This window comes from Hipposideros armiger, unplaced genomic scaffold (genome assembly GCF_001890085.2).
Source record: "Hipposideros armiger isolate ML-2016 unplaced genomic scaffold, ASM189008v1 scaffold_71, whole genome shotgun sequence".
Taxonomy (NCBI): domain Eukaryota; kingdom Metazoa; phylum Chordata; class Mammalia; order Chiroptera; family Hipposideridae; genus Hipposideros; species Hipposideros armiger.
In genome coordinates this window covers 2,288,691-2,308,632 of record NW_017731421.1, presented here as the reverse complement: position 1 = coordinate 2,308,632, position 19,942 = coordinate 2,288,691, and the positions used below count along the sequence as shown (strand labels likewise).

At 42.7% G+C, this 19,942-nt stretch overlaps 1 protein-coding gene across 1 annotated transcript in view; it reads right to left on the bottom strand.

The window, feature by feature from the left end:
• Positions 1-233: 233 nt before the first annotated feature.
• The window catches only part of BPIFC (BPI fold containing family C), a 37,014-nt gene continuing 17,305 nt past the window's right edge, over positions 234-19,942 (bottom strand). Inside the window, exons 8-16 of the mRNA XM_019642585.1 lie at positions 17,106-17,197; positions 15,510-15,686; positions 14,313-14,366; positions 13,338-13,508; positions 12,635-12,702; positions 3,990-4,032; positions 2,411-2,474; positions 1,640-1,716; positions 234-786 (exon numbers count right to left, since the gene is read on the bottom strand). Coding sequence (XP_019498130.1) covers positions 664-786; positions 1,640-1,716; positions 2,411-2,474; positions 3,990-4,032; positions 12,635-12,702; positions 13,338-13,508; positions 14,313-14,366; positions 15,510-15,686; positions 17,106-17,197 — 869 coding nt within the window. The 3' untranslated portion in view covers positions 234-663. The remainder of the gene's footprint in view (positions 787-1,639; positions 1,717-2,410; positions 2,475-3,989; positions 4,033-12,634; positions 12,703-13,337; positions 13,509-14,312; positions 14,367-15,509; positions 15,687-17,105; positions 17,198-19,942) is intronic.

The window sequence follows — 19,942 nt, the reverse complement described above, 5'->3', positions numbered from 1 at the left end:
ATTTTCAGAGTTTCCTGTGATCACCTTGTTTCTCACCGGAAACATCTAAGAGGCAAAGAATTTCCCTTTGAGATCAAGCTTTGAAACCTGCACAACCTCAGTTTTCATCAATGTTAAAGACACTAAATTCTCTTCCCTCATTCCTGTCTTATTTTATTCAGTAGGAAATTTTGCAAGTAAAAAGACAAGGTTGACATCGATAGAAAATAATTTTAATTAAATACAGGGGACAGTAGCAGTAAATATAAAACATAAAATCCAATATGCAGGGCGGGGGAGAACCCTAGAGAGCTGAAGGGGCTGAAGGGATCTCCACTGACAACACCAATTCAAATCTGTACTTGAGTTTCTCACGTACCTCATTAGAAATACATGCCTAGCTCTTGGCCCCAGAGTCTTATAAACACAGGAACACACAACATGCATTCAAACAGGAACATGCATTCATACATCCACCCCTCCACACAGAGACACACACACCCCGTTTTAGCTCTTTAACACAGTCTGCCCCCCTTGGTCCCTGAGGTCTTGAGAAAGAAAACTTTCAGACTAAGCACTTCACAAGAACTTTAAAACTCCAGTGTCCACCGTCTTCTCCCTCGGGGTTTACAGTAGGTAGGATTAATGGCCATTTACTTCCTGGAGTGGACCCCAAACAGGCAGTCAAGGGGCTGACTTCCTCCTCCACTGTCCACTTAACAGGTTCAAACCTTCCCAACCATGGAAACTTGGCTGCTGCTTTAAGGAAGTCTCATACTGCAGGTCCGTAGAAATCAAAATGAAATGCTGAAAAGGATGCAACAATGAAGATAATGTTAAACTTTGGGCACCTGAAGCCATAGGATGTCTGGGTTTGCCTGAGGGGTGATGGGGAGATGGTTTCTTTACCAAGTCCTACTGTGTCACACCCTCCCCTCCCCCGCACCCCCCCCATGTGAGTGCCTCAGTCATGGGATACCTGCCATTTTGGATTGCCACTGGCTTATGTGACTTAAGCAATTATAAAAGGGTGTGGGCAGGGAAGAGGGAGTTCAGGGCTGAATATAGGATTGGAGAATTCTATCAGAATCTTATGTCCACCTTCCTAAACAAAAACCAAAAACAAAAAAAGAGCCAAAATGGAAGAAAAAAGGTGTTCTCAAGTTTCTTAATAATGATTAACCAGGAAACAGTTCACAATAGATCCCTGAACCTAGAGGTGGGTCTTTAGTTCATACAAAAGTTCACTGACTAGCTATTCAAAATAGCCAGTCTGGTCTCAGCCATGTCTTTTTCTAGCTACAGGAGTCGCTTCCCCTTCTCTGAGTCTTACTTTCCTCATCTATTAAATCCCAGCCTTCGAGGTTGTTTTGTGGAATAAAGAAAATAGAGCACACTGCAGCACATCTTCTTGTACTGGGTTGTGAATACATTTGGCTGCGAAAGGAAATCAGACTTTGTCTGATTTTAAAACTCAAGTTTAAATGCTTTTCATTGTTAATTGCAAGCTTTAAGATTTGAACATTTTTGTTTATAAAATTCCCTGGGCTGGGAAAAAAACAAAGCAGGACAAAATAAAACAAAAAGTAAGTAAACAGAAAGGGGCTTATTCCACCATGGAAAGAAATGGGGGCAGTTAAGAGAAGAATCGTATTCTTACCTCAAGAACTTCAATATCTGAATTGACAAATGAGATTTTGTGTGGGTTGGGCAGAGAAAATCCTTGCTGCAATTTTGCTAAAATATAAAACAAGATGTACAAGAATTGGGCGCCGGCACTGAAGTTTTGGCAAATGTTTTGGTAAGAGACTAACAAACAGCTTTTAAATAATTTATCTTTTCATTCTTCTTGGTTCTGTGTTTTCATTTTCTCTGATATGTCCCTAACATTTCCCTGGAAGAATGGTTATATAATCTATTCTTAATAAAAATGAATAAGCAATTCTAAGCATTTGGATGGCAGAAACATATTTTCAAAATACTTCATTTGGTCATGAGAACTTTTTGATCTCCAATACAAAACATGTTTTAACTAAGCCAAACTCAAGATGCCACTCTTTGTAAACCACTGCAGTTCATGGTCTAAGACCGTCCTTCATAAAAACTGTCTATCCTGATGGTGGTCTTTGCATAAAAACCACAGAGGCAACCTCTAGGGAGAAGAATCTCATTTCTGGCCAACCTGAAGGAGACTTCTTCAGTGCCTAGCTGTTCTTGCTGAGTCTTCAAGTAGAGTTGCTAACAAGGCTTAGACCTCAAATAACTCATTTTGTGACCATACTGTTGATGGTACAAACTTTGTAAATTCTGGCACTGGCCTGGTGGATTCATAACAACGCTCTAGAGGTACAAGCTTCAGGATGAAAGGTCCCAAACAATGGCCAACATTTAGCCAATGTCAGAGTCATATTGCTTCCTGAGAATCTCTTACCGTTGGCCAGTGGGAGGATGCCAAAGTGGAGAATAGAAGACAGAATATTCTCAAACCTCAAGACCTAAAATGAAAGGGGAAACTAAATCAGTTGCCAAATCAGGGCAGTTTGAAAGTACCATGCCTGGTCTGGACCTGCACTTTTCCAGACCTTATCAGGATAGACAGCTATAATTAGAATCTCCCCATAGAGATACACAGTCTAGTTTTCCAGACACTGAAAGCTATTTTGTGGGAAACCGTATTACAGAGTTTCCCAGTCTTTTTTCCTCCTTGAGGATGGACATTTCTACTCTCTCCTACCCTGGATCATGGTGACAACAAATGTAGAGGGACCACAGGTTGGCAGCAAACACGGCAGCTTAGATATCTACCAAGTAAGACAAACTAGAACAATTAATATGTATCCCAGTGAGTAATAGTCTTTCTTTACTTTACTGGGAACCCCAGCCACAGTAGTTCCCTTGCATTATGTTATGCCCTATAGTTAATACATCACCAGGACATCCAATTTATCTTTAATAAACTGTGGTAGTTGTATAGTCTTAGCTAAGTGTTGGTTCCTGGGAAGAGTCAGGTATTAAAAATAAATGGATTATGATGAACATCAATCCATTCAATGAATATTTTTTGACCACCCTATAGGCTTAGCAATAATAAGAACCTCTTCATAGCTTAGCAAGGGTGGCTCTGAAGCAGACTTCCTAGGTTTACCTCTTGTTTTTTACCACTTTACTGTGTGATGTTGGAAAAGTTCTTTAACCTCTCTGTGCCTCAACTTCTTCAATTGTAAAGTGAAGATAATAATTCTAATCTCATAGGGTTGCTGTCAGGATTAAACATGTTAATATTATGTAAAAATGCCCGGGACATACCCTTGTCCTTTTTTTCCAGAAATGTCATGGTTAGTACACTCTGCTGTTATACTAGCAGTTTGTGTGGGTATTCCTGGAAGACTTGGATCATTTTGCCTCCTCTGGGCTCAGGAAATACTAGTTGTGTGACAGGCAGCTACGTATTCTCACTGTCTATATAGTCTGTCATCTACCAAATGGCCACGCTACAGAGTTGCTAATCCACAGGGACCCTAATTGAGAACCGCTGCTCTAGAATATAAGTGCCACTAGATGCCAACGGGTGATTTGGCTGATCTTCTTGAAGCTGTGGGTCCCCCCCAAAAGACATCTACACAACCAGCCTTGACCTAATTTTAGGATATGGCTAGAAAGCCTTCAAACAGCAAACTTAACCACAGCCTAATAATTGACGCAGATCCTTTTGGAACCTGGGTGTTAAATTTAACTTGACAGGATGACTTTATCCAAAAAATAAAATCTCCCTGAAAATTTCAACAATGTCTTGACAGTGTTTTGAGTTCTTTTGAAAGTCTTTCTGAATAGATAAAAGTAAATTGGAGAGTTCCTCTCTTGTTTAATAGTGTATGGACTTGGATGAGTGGCTATGTAAAGAATTTTAAAGTTAAAATCTACACTTAAGGGGAAACCAAGTACTATTCAGAGACACAGAAAACAATCATCCAGCTCCTACAGGAGAATTTTCATTTTTCTCTGATTCCTACCTCAATATTGCTGCGATTGGACTCTGGCAAAGACAGGCGGAACCTGAAAACAAAACAACAAAAAACAACAGGAAATGGTTAAAAGGAGAATATTTTAAAACAACCATTTCAGCAGAAAGAAACAAAAGGGAAAGGGGATTTTTTTTTTAGCTCAATAAGCTGCTATTTCAAAAAATACATAACCCTGTAAGGATATAATGTTCTATTACATCTTTACTCCTGTGTTTGTTGCTTACGAAGCAGAGCAGGAATAGCAGAAAGCTTGGCTTTGTAACCAGGATGGGCTCCCCAAGTGCCTTTTCTCTGTGGGACTTACTGTTGGGAACTTGAATGCAGAATGATCTTAAACGGTTTTCAGTCTATAGCCATATACCCCTCCCCTCCACGTGCCTGACCTCCAAAGCTAAGCAGGGTTGGGCCTGGTTAGTACTTGGATGGGAGAAACACTTTCTTGGTCTTCTTGCTCTTAACTCAACCTTATAGCTTTTCTGAGCCAGGCTGATCCTTTATAAATCAATGCGACCATAATGATGAAGGTGATAGTGAAGACACGAGATGACACATCCTGTTTTAGGAGCTTTATAAATATTTTAAAATTTAATCTTCAAAATAACCCTGCGATCAATATGATTAGCATTGATCAGAGAGGAGAGTTAAATTACCCCGAGTCGCAGGGTTAGCAACTGATGGATCCAAGTGACAGATCCCACTCTGCTTGACTCTAGAGTCCATGCTCAGTCTAGGCCACATGTATCAGAGGACGGTATCACTTATATCATTTTTTTAGCTGTTCAATCACAACACGGGGGAAATGTTGGCTATGATGGCCGTCTGACATGAGAGGCAGAGCAGAATAAATGTTAAAGGCACTGCTGGGGAAATGTGAAGGGATGCCTCCCCCTGGTCACACCACCTCTTATCATGGACAATCTAGACCAGGTTAGAAATTTGGCCAACATAGAGGTGGCACACACTTGTGAGTTTTCTTTCTTTCATCACAACCCCAAGCCATGATTGGCCATCTCAGGACCACCTGCTATGAGTGAGCTTCTCTGGGGGTTCCCCCACGAACTGGGTATTCTTGCCTCCTGAGGCCATCTTACTTCTTATTTATTTATTTACTTTTATTGTTAGTTTCAGGTGTACAAAACAATGCAATAGTTATCCTTTACACCCCTCACAAAGTAACAACCTCCCTCCCCCATCCACTGCCCTCCCACCTCCAATATCATACTTATCTATTACAATTCCATTGACTCCATTCCCACACTCTACTCCACGTGCCGTGACTATATGTATATATAATTACAGTTGACATACAATATTATTCAACATCAGCTTCAGAAATACAGTGCGGTGGTCAGGCCTCTACACTGACTATGAAGTGGTCTCCCTAACAAGACATGAGTCCATCTGGCCCCCTAAAAAATATTTACAACATTATTGATTATATTCCCCAGACTGTCTTTTCTATCCCTGAGGCCATATTGAGTTACCAGTTTGTATTGTCTCATCCCTTCCCCTTCTCCTTCATCCCCACCCCCTCCCAACTAGCAACCCTCAGTTTTTCCTCTGTGTCTCTGAGTCTATTTCTGTTTACATTTCTCATTTATTCAGTTTTTTAGAGTCCACATATAAGTGAGATCATCTTACTTCTATCTCTTTCCTAGGTCTCCAGGCACAGTCACCAGATTGGTTTACTGATGGCCACGTCTCACTAACTGCAGAGAAATGGGTGGAGCAAAGAGCAAACTCCCTGCTGCGGTTCTGAAAAACACGCAAGAGCAGCTTAGACCACTAGGTGGCGACAGAGTTCAGTCCTTTGACCTTTCATCCTCTACCAGGCCACTAACCAGCTACTTAAAGCCTTGACACTAGGAACTAATTTTTATTACAGAACCACAGAGTCCTTGGGGAGAAAGGGAGCGCAAATAGCCCTACTTTGCAGGCATATAAGAGTATAGCCTATTTAAAGATTTTTGGAGAAGGTTTATTGCCCTGATCGAAAACCACAGCTGAAGTGCAAACTCTTAAGCATGTCAAAAGGCCCTTCATAATCTGGGTCAATATAGCAAATATGACATAATGGAGGTCAAGTGGACCAAAGCACAGATACTCACAACTCCATTCCTCCAACCCTGTGACCATAGCAGACATTGAAAATCAATCCTGCACTCACTACTCAACAATAATTGTTTATCTCTTTCTTTGCCCTCTGACTGTGAACCCGAGGGTAGGGATTCAGTATTAATTATCTTTGTATTCCCAGGATCGAGGACAGAGCTGACATATGATGGATAAGCAGGATTAAAAAGGCATAAGGGGGTCAGCCGGCCGAGTGTCTCAGTTGGTTAACAGCTTGCTCAAGAGCGACAGGGTCGCCGGTTCGATTCCCAGCCCAAGCTGAGCTGCCGCTGAGCTGCCAACAGGTGGCATGATGACTCAGCTGGTGTAACAACAAGATTGCCTGTTCAATAGAGGGCTATGCCCACCCGCAACTAAGACTGAATTCGGCACCTTGAGTTGAGCTGCCGCCCGGATTGCTCAGTGGATAGAGCATATGCTCTTAACAACAAGGCTGCTGGTTCGACTCCCGTGTGGGATGGTGGCTACGCCCACCCACAACTAAGATTGAACATAGCACCTTGAGCTTAGAGGCCACGAGCTGCTGACGGGCAGCCAGATGGTGACTGGCACCTCCACAATGAAAATTGAAGAACAACAACTTGGCTGGTCCCCTTCCCCAATTCCCCAACACTGTTCCCTCCCCCAACCCCCAATAAAATCTTTAAAAAAAAAAAAAGAGAGAGAAGCACTCTGTCTACTACCTTGTAAATACTCTACCATGTCCCTTAGCGCCCAGTATTGTAATTGACTGTTAATCTGAGTGTTTCTCTCACCAGGCTGTGGATCTGGAAGGTAAAAACCATTGCCCTCTCTACTCTCTGTATCAAGAACAGTGCTTAATAAATTGTCATTGAAAGGCTATATGGATAAATGAGCAGCTAAAGGAGATGGGTGGGGGGAGTGTTTATTGGAATTGGGGTCACTTCGGGGGTGAGCCAGTCTAAAGCAGAATGTTCATTTTAGGGAGCTATGGGAATCAAGGTTAGCTGGTTGGAAGAGTAGGACCAGTAATTGAAGAGCTTGAAAACCCCAGGCTGTGGATTTCATCCCACTATGAATGGTTTTGAGGGGAGGAATGTGTTGAGCCCATTCCAGTATTAAAGGACCCTCTCGATCAGGAAGAGTCCCCCAATGTTTCAGCTTCATTGCCTTCTGCAGTCTGGAAATTGTCCCCAAGAATCTGTGAGAAGGGGAATAAGTCATCTGGGGTTTCCTCCCATTTCTCTGTCCTGGCTTCAACAGTAGCTGAGAGGAAGAGTGGAGATGAGGGTGCCAAGCCGGAGCTGTGCTGCCCTGTGCAAAGCACCGTTCCAACAGAAACCAAATCCATTCTTCCTGGACCTGTTTTCCTTTCTGGGTTGCTCTCCAGATGGCTCATGTTAGGAAACGTTTATCCACCCAAGTTGTGAAGAGTGGAGTTAGGTGGTGATTCTATCTGCTGGTAGTCAGCTATATTTGCATTTTCCGATGGTATTGTGTGGGAGGGGTTGTAGGGCGTGTGTGTACATGTACGTGTGTGTGTGTGTGTTGATGGTAGCAGGGTGGGGTGCAGCAAGGGAGCGTCCAAAGCCTCCATCATGGCATGTCAAAAAATGTTCTCAAGTTCTAAATGGTTCAACGATAAGGTACATTAGATTGCTTCAAGCTTTACTTGTGATTAAGAAAAGTGAGCTGGAATTAAGTCATCTGGATGAGAACCAAAAAAGGGAAAGCGTCATTTAATTTGGCCTTTGAAATAATCTCAAAATGTCTACTAAGTGGGCGAACCTGTTTTAGGGTTACCTCCAAACAGAACTGTGTTTGGAACAAAATTCTCTATTGTAGACACAACAGTAAGAATCTGGTGACTTTGAGAGTCAACTCTAGGCTTTTAAGACTTGTCATGTCTCTTGGGACCAATTTCTCCCTCTTATTTGGTCAAACTTCGATCCTAGAATGGAGAAAGAGAGTGAAATACTACTACCAGTAGTAACAAATCTTTCTTGAGCACCGATGATGTGCTGGGTATTGTGCTTTTCATGCATTATCTAATCTACATACAACTATTCTACAGAGGGGTGCTCTGTATTGCTGATGAGGAAACTGATACTTAGAGAGTTTAATTAACTTGCTCAAGGTCACACAGCTCCAAGTGGCTGAGGTAGAATTCAAACTCACCTATGCCTGACTCCTCTTCACTAGAGGTCAAGTTTGTTATCCATACCCCCAGGTTTTGCTTTCTTTATCCTTCCTGTACTCAATTCCTTAATGCAATGAGAAAAGGGCTGTGTCCAATGACCTTAGTCTTCACCAATACTCAACACTGAAAAAGTACATGCTGCTTGTTTCAATTTAGTGTGACTCCATGCTCATGTATTTTGGCTCCTAGGCAAGGGTATTTATTTTCTAGGTCTCAGGTCTAAGTCTTATTTTCTAAGTCTTAACTCTTTGCTACATCAAAGGCAGTATAGTGTAGCAAGAAAACACTCATGGTTTTGAAAACAGACGTACCCAGGCTCAGGTTCTGGTTCTGCTATTTAAGAGCTCTGTGACTTGAGTAAGTTACAAATTATAAACCTCCACAAACTATAAAATGGGGATAATAATACCTACTTCCATGACCATTCAATCTACAGACATTTATTGAGCATTGTGCCAGGTCCTGGAGATGAGTTGTGAGGTTTAAATGAAATAATGTATGTGCAGTGCTTGGCACAGGACCAGTAGACAGTAAAGGCTCTATAGTAAAGAGTGGTCATAAATAATATTATAGAACAAAAGATGATCTCTTTAACAGCCACTGCTGGGCAGGAGATGGTGGGGTGAGGCGTTTTCTGAACAGAGGAATTCTTGAAATGCTCTTGTATGACTGAGCACCTCCTTCCCCAGGCTGAAGCCAGCCTCAAATTTTAAATAACAGCCATAGCCAGCATTTCTTGAACAGTTCACGTGAACTTGACATGGGTTAACTCATGTATTTCTCACAACAACCCCTGAAGTACGTTTTATTAGATCCTCATTTTATAGAGGAGAAAATGGAGGCCCAGAGAGGTTAAGTAACTTGCCTGAGATCCCACAGCGATCTGGGCAGGGATCTGAACCAGCTACTCTGACGCCTAAGCCCGTGATCTCACTGCCTCTCTAAACTCACCATGCTGGATTTGCCTCTGATTTCTGCATCTCATGTCTACCCAGCCTGCCCTGAGCATCTCTAGAAAGAGATTCCTTAAGGCAGGGGATAGTCAGAAAGGCCACAGTGTTTCAGGGAGCCAGATTTGGAGATATTGTGTTCTCGGTTCTTCTCAGGGATGTTTCACTGATCCCCACCCACTTTCCACCTCTTTCTGACATCACCTAAGACCAAACCAGCTCATCCTGAAAAGCAGCATTTGCCTGCAGAGCCCAGGAGTGGAGGCCCTGGCTGGGGTGGCCTGCGTGGGATATGGGGCTATCTTCTTGCTGCCAAAGGCTAAGGCGCTCTTTCAGTACCACCCCTGCTCCTTTGCAAAGTCTTGGCAGCCTGAGGCCTGAGAGATGCCTGGCCCACCTGCCCTGCCCCTAGCCCACTAACTGCTGGAGGTTTGCTATAGCACCCCCTGCAGGAGCCACCCTCAGACTCAACGCAAGCAACCTGCGCAACTGAGACAGGGCCAAGTGTTCAGAAGGGCTCCATGCTTGATTTAATGCCTTGTTGTCTCCATCTTGAAATTGTTCATGATTTTTGAACAAGGAGTCTGCATTTTTATTTTGCACTGGGCCTTGCAAATTATGTAGCTGGTCCTGCTCAGACCCCACTACAGCTGCAGGGAGCAGGAGCCTCCCTAGCACAAGAATCTAAAGGGGACTCCAGGAAGACAGAAGTCCTCATTTTAGGGGTTTGTTTATGAGGCCAAAGCACGCCTGTGGGCTGTAGGAAGCCAGAGAATGAATTCCCCCATTTCTTTGGACAATGTGCCTTTAGCTGGCTACAATCAGTTTTTCCAATTACTCCCATAAATACATTTAACGTCCACTGAATGTGCAGTTTCTTATGAGTAGGATCGCTGGAGATGAAGGTCAGCCCGATTTAAGCGGAGACGCAAACGTGGCCTCTCTGCTCCTTAAGGTCTTCCCTACCTGCCTGCCGCAAGCCTGAAGCCCCGTCCTTATTCCATCCTTCCTTCGGATCCTGCCAGTCAAGCAGACCCCTGCTCAGCTTGCTAACCTGCTACCTCAGCAAACAGCCCTGCTCCCTGTTCCCCCCATCACTCCAGATTTCCAGCCTCCCGATTAGCCCTTTCTCCTGGGTCTGCAAACAGATGGAGGCCTCACCTGTACTCATGGTCCTATTGCTCAGGCAAAGCACATTCCAATCTCTCCTTTCTCTTGGGGCTTATAGCTCACATGCTGCCCACTCCTCACCGGTCTCCCTTCCCCCCTCATTTCCTGCTCTCTGGCTCAACCATTAAAACTGCCATCTCACAGATCACCCATCAAGGTGCAGAGTTTCAGGAGCCTTGATCTTCTGGGAACAAGGCCACATTATGACTTTTGGAAGTCGAAGGCACGTTTGCCTTTGGGAACCTTTCCTTCGTAAAAAAGTTATACATTATATTTTAAAACTATGTTTGTATAAAGATAAGTATAATCCACTCTGGATTGCATTCATGCTTTGATTCTTATTTTAAAATATTTTCATGGGTCCTTAAATTATTGTGGGCTCTAGGCTTGGTGCCTATTAAGCCTGATGGAGAAATCTGTCTGTTTTGAGGGGCTGACAGACATTTGGTAAAGGCTTCTTGAAATATTTTGTCTCTGGGAAACCACACTATCTTTTTGTTGTTGTTGTTCCTTTCATTGGGAAAACAATATACAGTTGACCCTTGAACAATACAGGTTTGAGCTGTTTGAGTCTACTCATACACTGATTTTTTTCAATAAATACAGCTGGCCCTCCTATCTGCTGGTTTTACATCTGGTTCAATTAACCCCGGATTGAAAAAAAGGTGAAGGGATTAAGAAGTACAAATTGGCAGTTACAAAATAGTCATGGGTGTGTAAAGTACAGCATAGCGCATATAGTCAATGATATGGTAATAACTATGTATAGTGCCAGGTGGGTACTAGACTAGTGAGGGGGATCACTTCTTAAAGTATATAAATGTCTATCCACTATGCTGTAAACCTGAAATTAATATAAAATAATATTGAATGTCAGCTGTAACTGAAAAAAATAATTAAAAAAAAAACCCTCTTTTGATCCGCAGTTGGGAATCTGTGGATGTAAAAGGCATGCTTGTATGTATTGTTCTATGCCATTTTATATAAAGGACTTGAGCATGTGACTTTGGTATCTGCAGGGGGTCCTGGAACCAATCACCCACGGATACCTAGGGTAGGCTGTAGTTAAGTTTTTGGGGAGTCAAAGTTGTCTGCAGATTTTTGACTGCATGGGCGGTTGGCGCCCCTAACCCTTGCATTGTTCAAGAGTCAGCTGTAGTTATGAAGAAACTTTGAAGAAAAAACCCAGCTCTCACAATCTAACATCCTAACACAGCTCTTCATTTGCTATTCCCTTCACTTGTCCAGAGGAAAAGCTATTTTACACAGCTGGCTGTTGTACAGTTCCTTATTATGCATGTTCTATTTAATATTATTTTAGGGAAAGCATCTTCTATGTTTCTATAATAGTCTTCATAACCATCAAGTCGACTGATGGTGATTGACTTCCTTTCTTTTCCCCTCTGTTGGTTTCCTATTCTTTCTGGACTCTGCCTTCTTTGTTTTATTGCTTCCCCTTTTTCCTTTCATGGATTTAGTCTGGGCCACCTGATTCTTCTGCATATCCTCTCCCTAGGTAGTCTGATTCATGGCTTCAAAGATCAGCTCTGTAGGGCTGAGGAAAATGGGCCGTTCTTTCAAATGGCAATTAGTGTTCAATGATCTGTGCATATGGTTGGCTCAGGTCCTTTCACACTGCATGGCTTGCATTTGAGAGTCAGTCAGGCCACATGGCACGGTCTTGTTAAACTCTACTTTTTAGTACTGGGATCTGAGTGTCTGAGCCTGAAGGTACCAAAGGAATGATTTAGTCCAACTTCATTATTTTACAGATAGGGAAACTAAGACTCAGAGTTAATAGGCTTGATCATGGTTAGGGAACCAGGGAGCAGGGATTCGAAACATCATTCCTTGACCTCCAAGTTCATGCTCTTTCCTCAACAGCAGGCTTTCTGAATTTGCCGAGGAGGAGGAGCTTGTGTTTATATCGCTGTACCATTAGAATGTGCATTTACATTACAGAGTTATATTTATAATTAGCTCGTCACCCATTTTATCTTAATATTATTTAATGGGAAGAAAAAATAAAAAATTTCACAGCATGTTTTTTAGTTAAGTCCATACTTTGAAGTTATCTGGACTATTACAGGAGACGTGGTTAAGTGATTCATGCTCTAGCCAATGGTAACTTCACCTGTTCTGTTAACATTCATTTTGTCTTTATGGTCTGTGATTTACTTAAGATGAAGGTTTTCGACAGTCAAATCAATTGATCTTACCTGTTCAGAGATAAGGAGCAGATCAGTCTTTGTCCCAAAATAACCAGGCCAACACTGGTACTAGCAACCTGCAGACAGCAAAAGCATTCATTATGAAGAGGAGGGAATCTCTTTGGCCACAAATTGGCCACAAATACTATTCCCTGTAGTGGAAACACCATAGCTCCACTTTCCCTCTCATTCCAAGCGATATTGGAAAGAAATAACTCTGAAAATACTGTCTTTTAAGTAAGGAAACTAACTATAAAGGCTTTTGGTTTGAGGATCTCTTTTAAATTAGTTTTCTATTTTCTCCTAATCTCCCTTCTCCATGTACCGCAAGCGTGTGCGCACGTGTGTGATATTTTGCTTAGGTTCATTGTATTAGTCCCTTTCTGGTGGATTGCACTTGGCCTTCATCTGCAGATAAACTTGAATTCCACCTTGATTGACTTATTTCAAGGTAAAAAGAAATTCGGCTATCAATGTAACTGAAGCAGAGGGACGGGTACCCAGAAAGCAGAGAAGGGTGCAGAGCTATAGGCAATGCATGGGGGTATGAACACTGGCTTTCCTATATCTCTCCGCACTCCAGGCTCAGTCCTGTCCTCACTTCTAATTGATGTATCAGTTCCCGCCCATCCAAACATCACTGCTGGTCAGTGGTCCACTGCAGGAACAGGGCTGGTGTTCACAGGCGGCCCTTCTGTGCCCTGTGACTTACAAAATCCATGGAAACAATGGCTTCAGCAGTCGAGTTCTCAGTCTCAGTGAGTATCACAATGGAGGCAGGGATGTCCAGAGTGAAGTTACCCGGTAGCAAGCCAATCACGGGAGGCTCTGTTGCCATGATCCGAACCATGAAGGGCTGGGACAAGATGTAGATATCTGCAATCTGCCCACGTACAGGGAAAGAAATGGAGATCGAGAGCCGTGAATCAATGAGGGGACATCACACATTTGGGGTGGCCTGTGGTGATTAAATCTTACCTCATGTAGTTAGAATAAAAAAGAAGCTCTTGAGTAATAACAATAACATGCAAAAACACAACTAATAACAGCTGATGTTTATCAAACACATACTGTGTGCCGGGCACCATGTCAGGGCTACCTGTGTCATCTCATTTGACCTTCACACAATCCCTGTGGGGCAGGTTCTCCCCATTTCTCAGGTGAAGAATGTGAGTCTTAGAGAAGTTAAGTAAATTCCTCAAGGTTCCAGGTGAGTAAGTTGTAGAACTGGGGTTCAGCTCTAGGTCTGGTTGATTTAAGACCCTTGCTGTAAAACCAGGGTGCTACATGAGTGTCTATCTCTTTGTCCTCAAGGGCAATCCTGAGCCTTTCTGTACATTATGTCCAATACTCAGGTGCTATGAAGGCATGACATTAGTAGTTGCCGTACTCGAATCACAAGTGTGGGCACTGTTCCTTCATTTCCCATGTCAGCTAACAATTTCAAGTGTGGTAGGACCTTGTGGAAGAACCAGATGATTTCTTTTGCGAACTTAAAATGCCTTTAATAGTAACTTGTTCGTAAATATTTGTGGATATTTGATGAAAAGAAAAAAAAACTTCTTAAGAATGGAAAGATGGACAGTGTTGCAACAAAAAGCAATATAAAAGACAACCCACAAGTCTTTCAGAAGTAATTCCAATGAAACCAAATACACTACCAAAGAGTCAAATCCCAACTACTTACCCGGGAGAGCACGTTGCCAATGCCTTGAGAGTTTCGAACCAAATGGCTGGAAATCTGAAAAATCAAGACCATCATGTCACTATAAGGTTTTTAAACTGGGTTGTCTTTTCATGGAAAATGTAGCTATAATTTTTATGAATCAGGAAGCTGTTGCACCAAAAATAGTTTAGTGTTTGAAGGCAAGCTATCATTTTCTAGTCTAACCATAGGAAATCTGAGGCCCAGAGAAGTCAAGTAATTTGCCCAAAGTCACATAGGAAGTTACATTCCTTTTGAGTAAGTGCCTTTTAACGTTGGGCACACTATGTATGTCATATATGTATGAGCCATGTGTAAACATTTTATAGTGGTTAACAATAAGTCTTGTGTTCTTGTCCTCATTTTCAGAGATTACCGAGACATAGAATGCTTAAGTAATTTATCTTTACACATGGATGGTTTTTAAGTCTTGAAGCTAGAAGTGTCCAATTCTCAGCACTGCATGGTAGCTGGTGCTGCCACACTTAGCATTTTGAACATAAGGTTTATAACTACTTGTATAGTTAAGATCTATAGAATGAAGAGATTCATAAAGGATGCTTGATAAAGGTTGTTGGTTGAGTGGCTGGGAACTATAAAAGGAGGGGCATGACAAAGAGAATCAATGAGGATCTATATCATTATTGGTCACTGTAGATAAATCAGTTACAATTACTAACAGGGCAAATCTCTATATTGGCACAACACAAGGAATAATAATAATGATAATCATCAACACTTCTAGAGTGCTTACTCTGTGCTGGGCATTGGTCTGAATACTTTACATATACTTAAACCTCTTTAACACCCCTATGAATCTAATGCATTTAGAATTATTATTATTCCTTTTTCCCAAATGAGGAAACTCTGGCCCAGAGAAATTAAATCAATTGAAATTGCCCAAGGTCACAGGTAATAAGTGATGGAATTATTTAAGAGCAATCTACAACAGTGGCCCAGTATCATAAAAACCTGAAATTAAAGAACCGGAAATCGAACAGCTCCCCAACTAATAACAACATTCATTTAGCAACTCCTTCATTCATTGTACTGCTAAGAGTGATAGTCTGCAAAGGCCCAGGATAGAAACTATGACATAAAAAACCCCAACTCATCATTGGATACTTATATAAGGTTAAATATGGGTGCCAATTGTCATCACCCATTAAACCTCCTCACCTCTTTTGTGGAGAGAGTGACATCGAGAGCCCCAGTTGTAAAATAAGCAAAGGATGCAGATTTAAAGAAATACTCGGAGATTCCAATGTAGAGCATAGAGTCACTGCGTTCTGGAAGCACAAAAGGCACTGGGGAGAAGGGGGGATCAGCGAGGTTTTCCAGTGGGTAGAATGTGCCCTGTGGGAAGACAGAGAGAGACCAGTGGATCAGGTGAAGATCCACATGTGCGGGACTAAAGAAGGTGGACCCTCTCAAGTCAGAATAAGGAAAACGCCAGAAACTCGGTAGGGAAGAAAAAAGGATAAGGCCTTCTGACTCCTTGACTAGTGACTAGTCTCTAAGCTCTGATGACTTCCTAAGTATATATCTGGGTGTGTCTGTCCACCCTGGGGTGTAACCCAGTGAGAAGTTAGTTTCTTGTCCATCCTTTTCTCAGAGAAAGGAAGGCAGGTGTTTTTAGCTGGAGGTGACAGCTCTGAATAGTTCCTGAGGTGCCAGGTAGAGATATCAAACCCTTGACCTTCAACATCTGTGAGAGCTGAGCATCTGGGATGTCATAGAAAGACTCAGAAGGACCCAGGACTCTAAATGGTTTAAAGCATTTCTGTGGCATTTCGTATATTGCCCTCATTAGCCGCAGGTTGTTATTACAACATGGTGTCTTGCGTAACACTTCACTAATTTGAATGACTGAGTGATTGAAATATAAGCCAATATGCATTTTTAAAAACAATGATATTAACTTTGGGACAAAATTAAACATAAGGACAGTTAATCACTTTCCCAGAATCAGCAGCAAATATCTTTTCATGTGCTAATGGCCCCAATGGAGGTCAGTAGCCCTTGGTTAAATTGGCTATCCTGAGTGTTAGGAATAGAAGTATCAATATGTACAATTACTGATGTGTTAAGTTCTAATAAATGTAGACCATTCCACTTGCTGCCTTCAAGTTGCAAACCTACTCTCAGAGGCAAAGACATCATGATAGTTTCCTTGAAGAAGACAGACATGGGCTGTGCAATCCGAACAATCATTTACCAATCAAGAAAATGTTCCAGAGTCTTTTGGAAGAGGGAACATGAGGGAATTGCTTGAGAGGAAATTAAATTATGTAAAGAGCATTGTAGGTATATTTCCTCTTATAGCATTGGTTCCCCAAATACAGTCAGCCCTCTGTACCTACAGATTCTGTACCTATGGAGTCAATCAAATGTGGGTTGAAAATATTTGGGAAAAAAATGTTAACGTTTTTGCTGACGCGCGCTCTGTACTTAGGCCTGTGATGGTTGCATCTGTACTGAGCATGTACAGACTTTTTTTCTTGTCATTGTTCCCTAAACAACACAGCATAACAACTATTTACATAGCATTTACATTGCATAAAGTATTATAAGTAACCTAGAGATGGTTTAAAGTAGATGGCAGGATGTGCGTAGGTTACATGCAAACACCATGCCATTTTATATGAGGGACTTGAGCATCCAAGGATTTTGGTATCTGTGGGGAGTCCTGGAATCGGTTCCCTGTGGGTACCGAGGGACAACAGTTCTGGCTGTCGATAGCCAGGATGAGGACTCAGATGATGATAAATTTACCTTCAGATTTAGGTCAACGTAGTTCTCAGTAATTTCTGGAGAACTGATTAGGGAATAATCCAGAACAGTATAGTTGTCAATCTTGGTTAGCACTAAATAACAAAAACAGCAAAAAGAAGATTTATAAGCATCAGCATAGTACAATATGATTAATGTCTATCCAGAACAAAATTTTTAAAAATTTAATAATTTTTAATTCTCTGCTGTTTAAATGAACAATTATCCTATTTCATAAGTAAGACATGCTCACTTTTTAAATCCCAGGAAAAGTAGATAAGTCAAAAGCAGAAAGTAAAAACCCTTCTTAATCACGTTAACCCGAGAGAAAATTAAATAAAATTTTGGTGTATACCCTTTTATTCTCTCTCTCTCTCTCTCTCTCTCTCTCTCTCTCTCTCACACACACACACACACACACACACACACAGAGTATATATACTTAAAAAAAAATTAGACAAAACGTCACTTACCAATATTAAGCCATATATACTAGGTTGGTATAACGACAGACTTTCAAATTCTATGTCAAAGCCTCCTATGCAGTTAGAACTTAAGTTTTTTACAATGAGTCTGTATTAGTGTTGTGATTAGAAATAATTTTTGAAACGAAATATCGAGAGAGATAGACAGGACGAAAATTCACTAAGTTGGAGAGGCTGAGGAAATTATTGTGCACAGTTCTACTGATTCAGGTCATTTTTTGTACTATCATTTTCAGAGCAAAGCAGGGGCCTGGGGACCAGGGAACAGTGGGTACGGTTTGCAGGAAGCATGGATTTCAGTGTCTGAGACAGATTGTACGTGCGGAGGTGCCGTGCTCGGGTTTCCCACCTGGCCCGGGAACTGCTTTCCCGACCCCCGCCAGGTGCCCTGTGACAGGAAGACTTCCTCCCTGGTCTAGAGGAAGGAAGGGGAGCCCCACATCTTCCCCACATGTTATGTTTGGTTTATTCCACAGATCAGGATGAGTAGCCAGAAGAGATGAAGTGATTTGCAAGGTGAGGGAACAATACCACCCTCTGTCACTATAGTTTGTTTTTTATTGGGGAACAGTGTGTTTTTCCAGGATCCACTGGGTGGGAGTCGGGCGCAGCCCACCATCCAATGTGGGAATCGAACCAGCAACCTTGTTGTTAAGAGCACACGCTCTAACCAACTGAGCCACCTGGCCACCCCTGTTGCTACAGTTTTAAAAAGTGCTTTCAGATTCATGATTGCAATAGATCCATGCTGTGAGGGAAGCAGGACTGGGGCCATTTTACGAATGAGGGGAGTGAGGCTCCCTGAGGTACAGAAACGTTTCCAAGGCAAGCCAGGCCACGGGAACCCTTGACTAGTCCTTTCCTCACTCCGTCTTCTTTCTCTCTCCCTACCTCCCCAGTCCATGCAATTTCTTTCATCCACCTGTATCCACTCATGTGTCCAGCCACCCATGTCCTTTCAACCCTTCATCAATTAGTGTGGGTTAGGCACTGCCTGGTGCTTGGGACACAGAGATGGGTCAAAATGCCTGGCCTCATGGAACTCATAGTCTGGAGGAGACAGACATATAAACAGGAACTGATAATACCGTGTAGCAAGAGCAGACCTAAAACTGAGCTCCTGAGGGTCCTACTACAAACCTGCTCTTCCAGTCCTCCCCATCTTGGTAAGCGGGCATTCCATTCTTTCAATCTTCTAGTTGCTCTGGGTCAAAACCTGGGGTCATCCTTGACGCCCCTTCATGACCCACATTCAGTGTGTCAGCAAATACCACAGATTCTACCTGCAAGGTACAGCCAGACCCTAAACATGTCTCACCGTCTTCATCCAGGCCAGCTGCTCTCCTTGCTCATATGGGTCAATGCTGCAGCCTCTTAAATGTCTCCCTGCTTCCATCCTTGCCTCCACTCCTATTATCAAAGCCAGATGTCAGAGTGATCTTTAAAAAAATATAAATCAGATCACGCGAGCCTTGCTCAGCTTCTCCAAAAGGCTTCTATATGAGCCTGAGAGCCAGCTTTTGCAGTGACCTGCAGAGCCCTGAACATCGAACCATCTGCTTTCCCCGCTCTGACCTCAGCTCCGCTACTCCCCCCATGCCCCTGTTCCTTCTGCTCCCAATATGACCTCCTCACAGCTCCTCCAGCTCACGTGGTGTGTTCCCGCCTCAGGGCCTGTGGGCTTGCAGTTTCATCTACCTGGAATGTTCTTTGCCCAGATCGAGAAGTGGCTCAGTCCCTCCTTCATTCAGAGCCTTACACTAATGTCACCTGCTCAGGATCTAAAATGGAAAACTGTCTACAAGGGAAACCCCTGGCCACACCAACAACAAAAACCACACCCCAGCTCCTGCCCTGCTTTAGTTTTCCTTTTATCACTCCTCATCGATTTTACTTGTTCTCTTGTTTGCTGCCTCCTCCCACTAGTCCCGTGAGGGCAGGGATTTCTGTCCCCTGGGCTTTACTGCTGCATTCCAGCACCCAGCGCAGCACAGCGCTCTGCACGCCACTGGTGAATGAATGGGTGGGGTGCACAGGGAGAGGTGCCTCCAAAGTATCATGTGGGTACAGAGGAGGGACTTCGGTGTGTGGGCATCGGGGAAGATTTCTTGGCAGAGACTATGCCTGAGATGAGCCTTAAAAGATAAAGAGGTTGGGGAGACCACTTCATAGTCGGTGTAGAGGCCTGACCACCGCACTGTATTTCTGAAGCTGATGTTGAATAATATTGTATGTCAGCTATAATTATATATACATATAGTCACGGGACGTGGAATAGAGGGTGGGAATGGAGTCAATGGAATTGTAATAGATAAGCATGATATCGGGGGTGGGAGGGCAGTAGCTGGGGGAGGG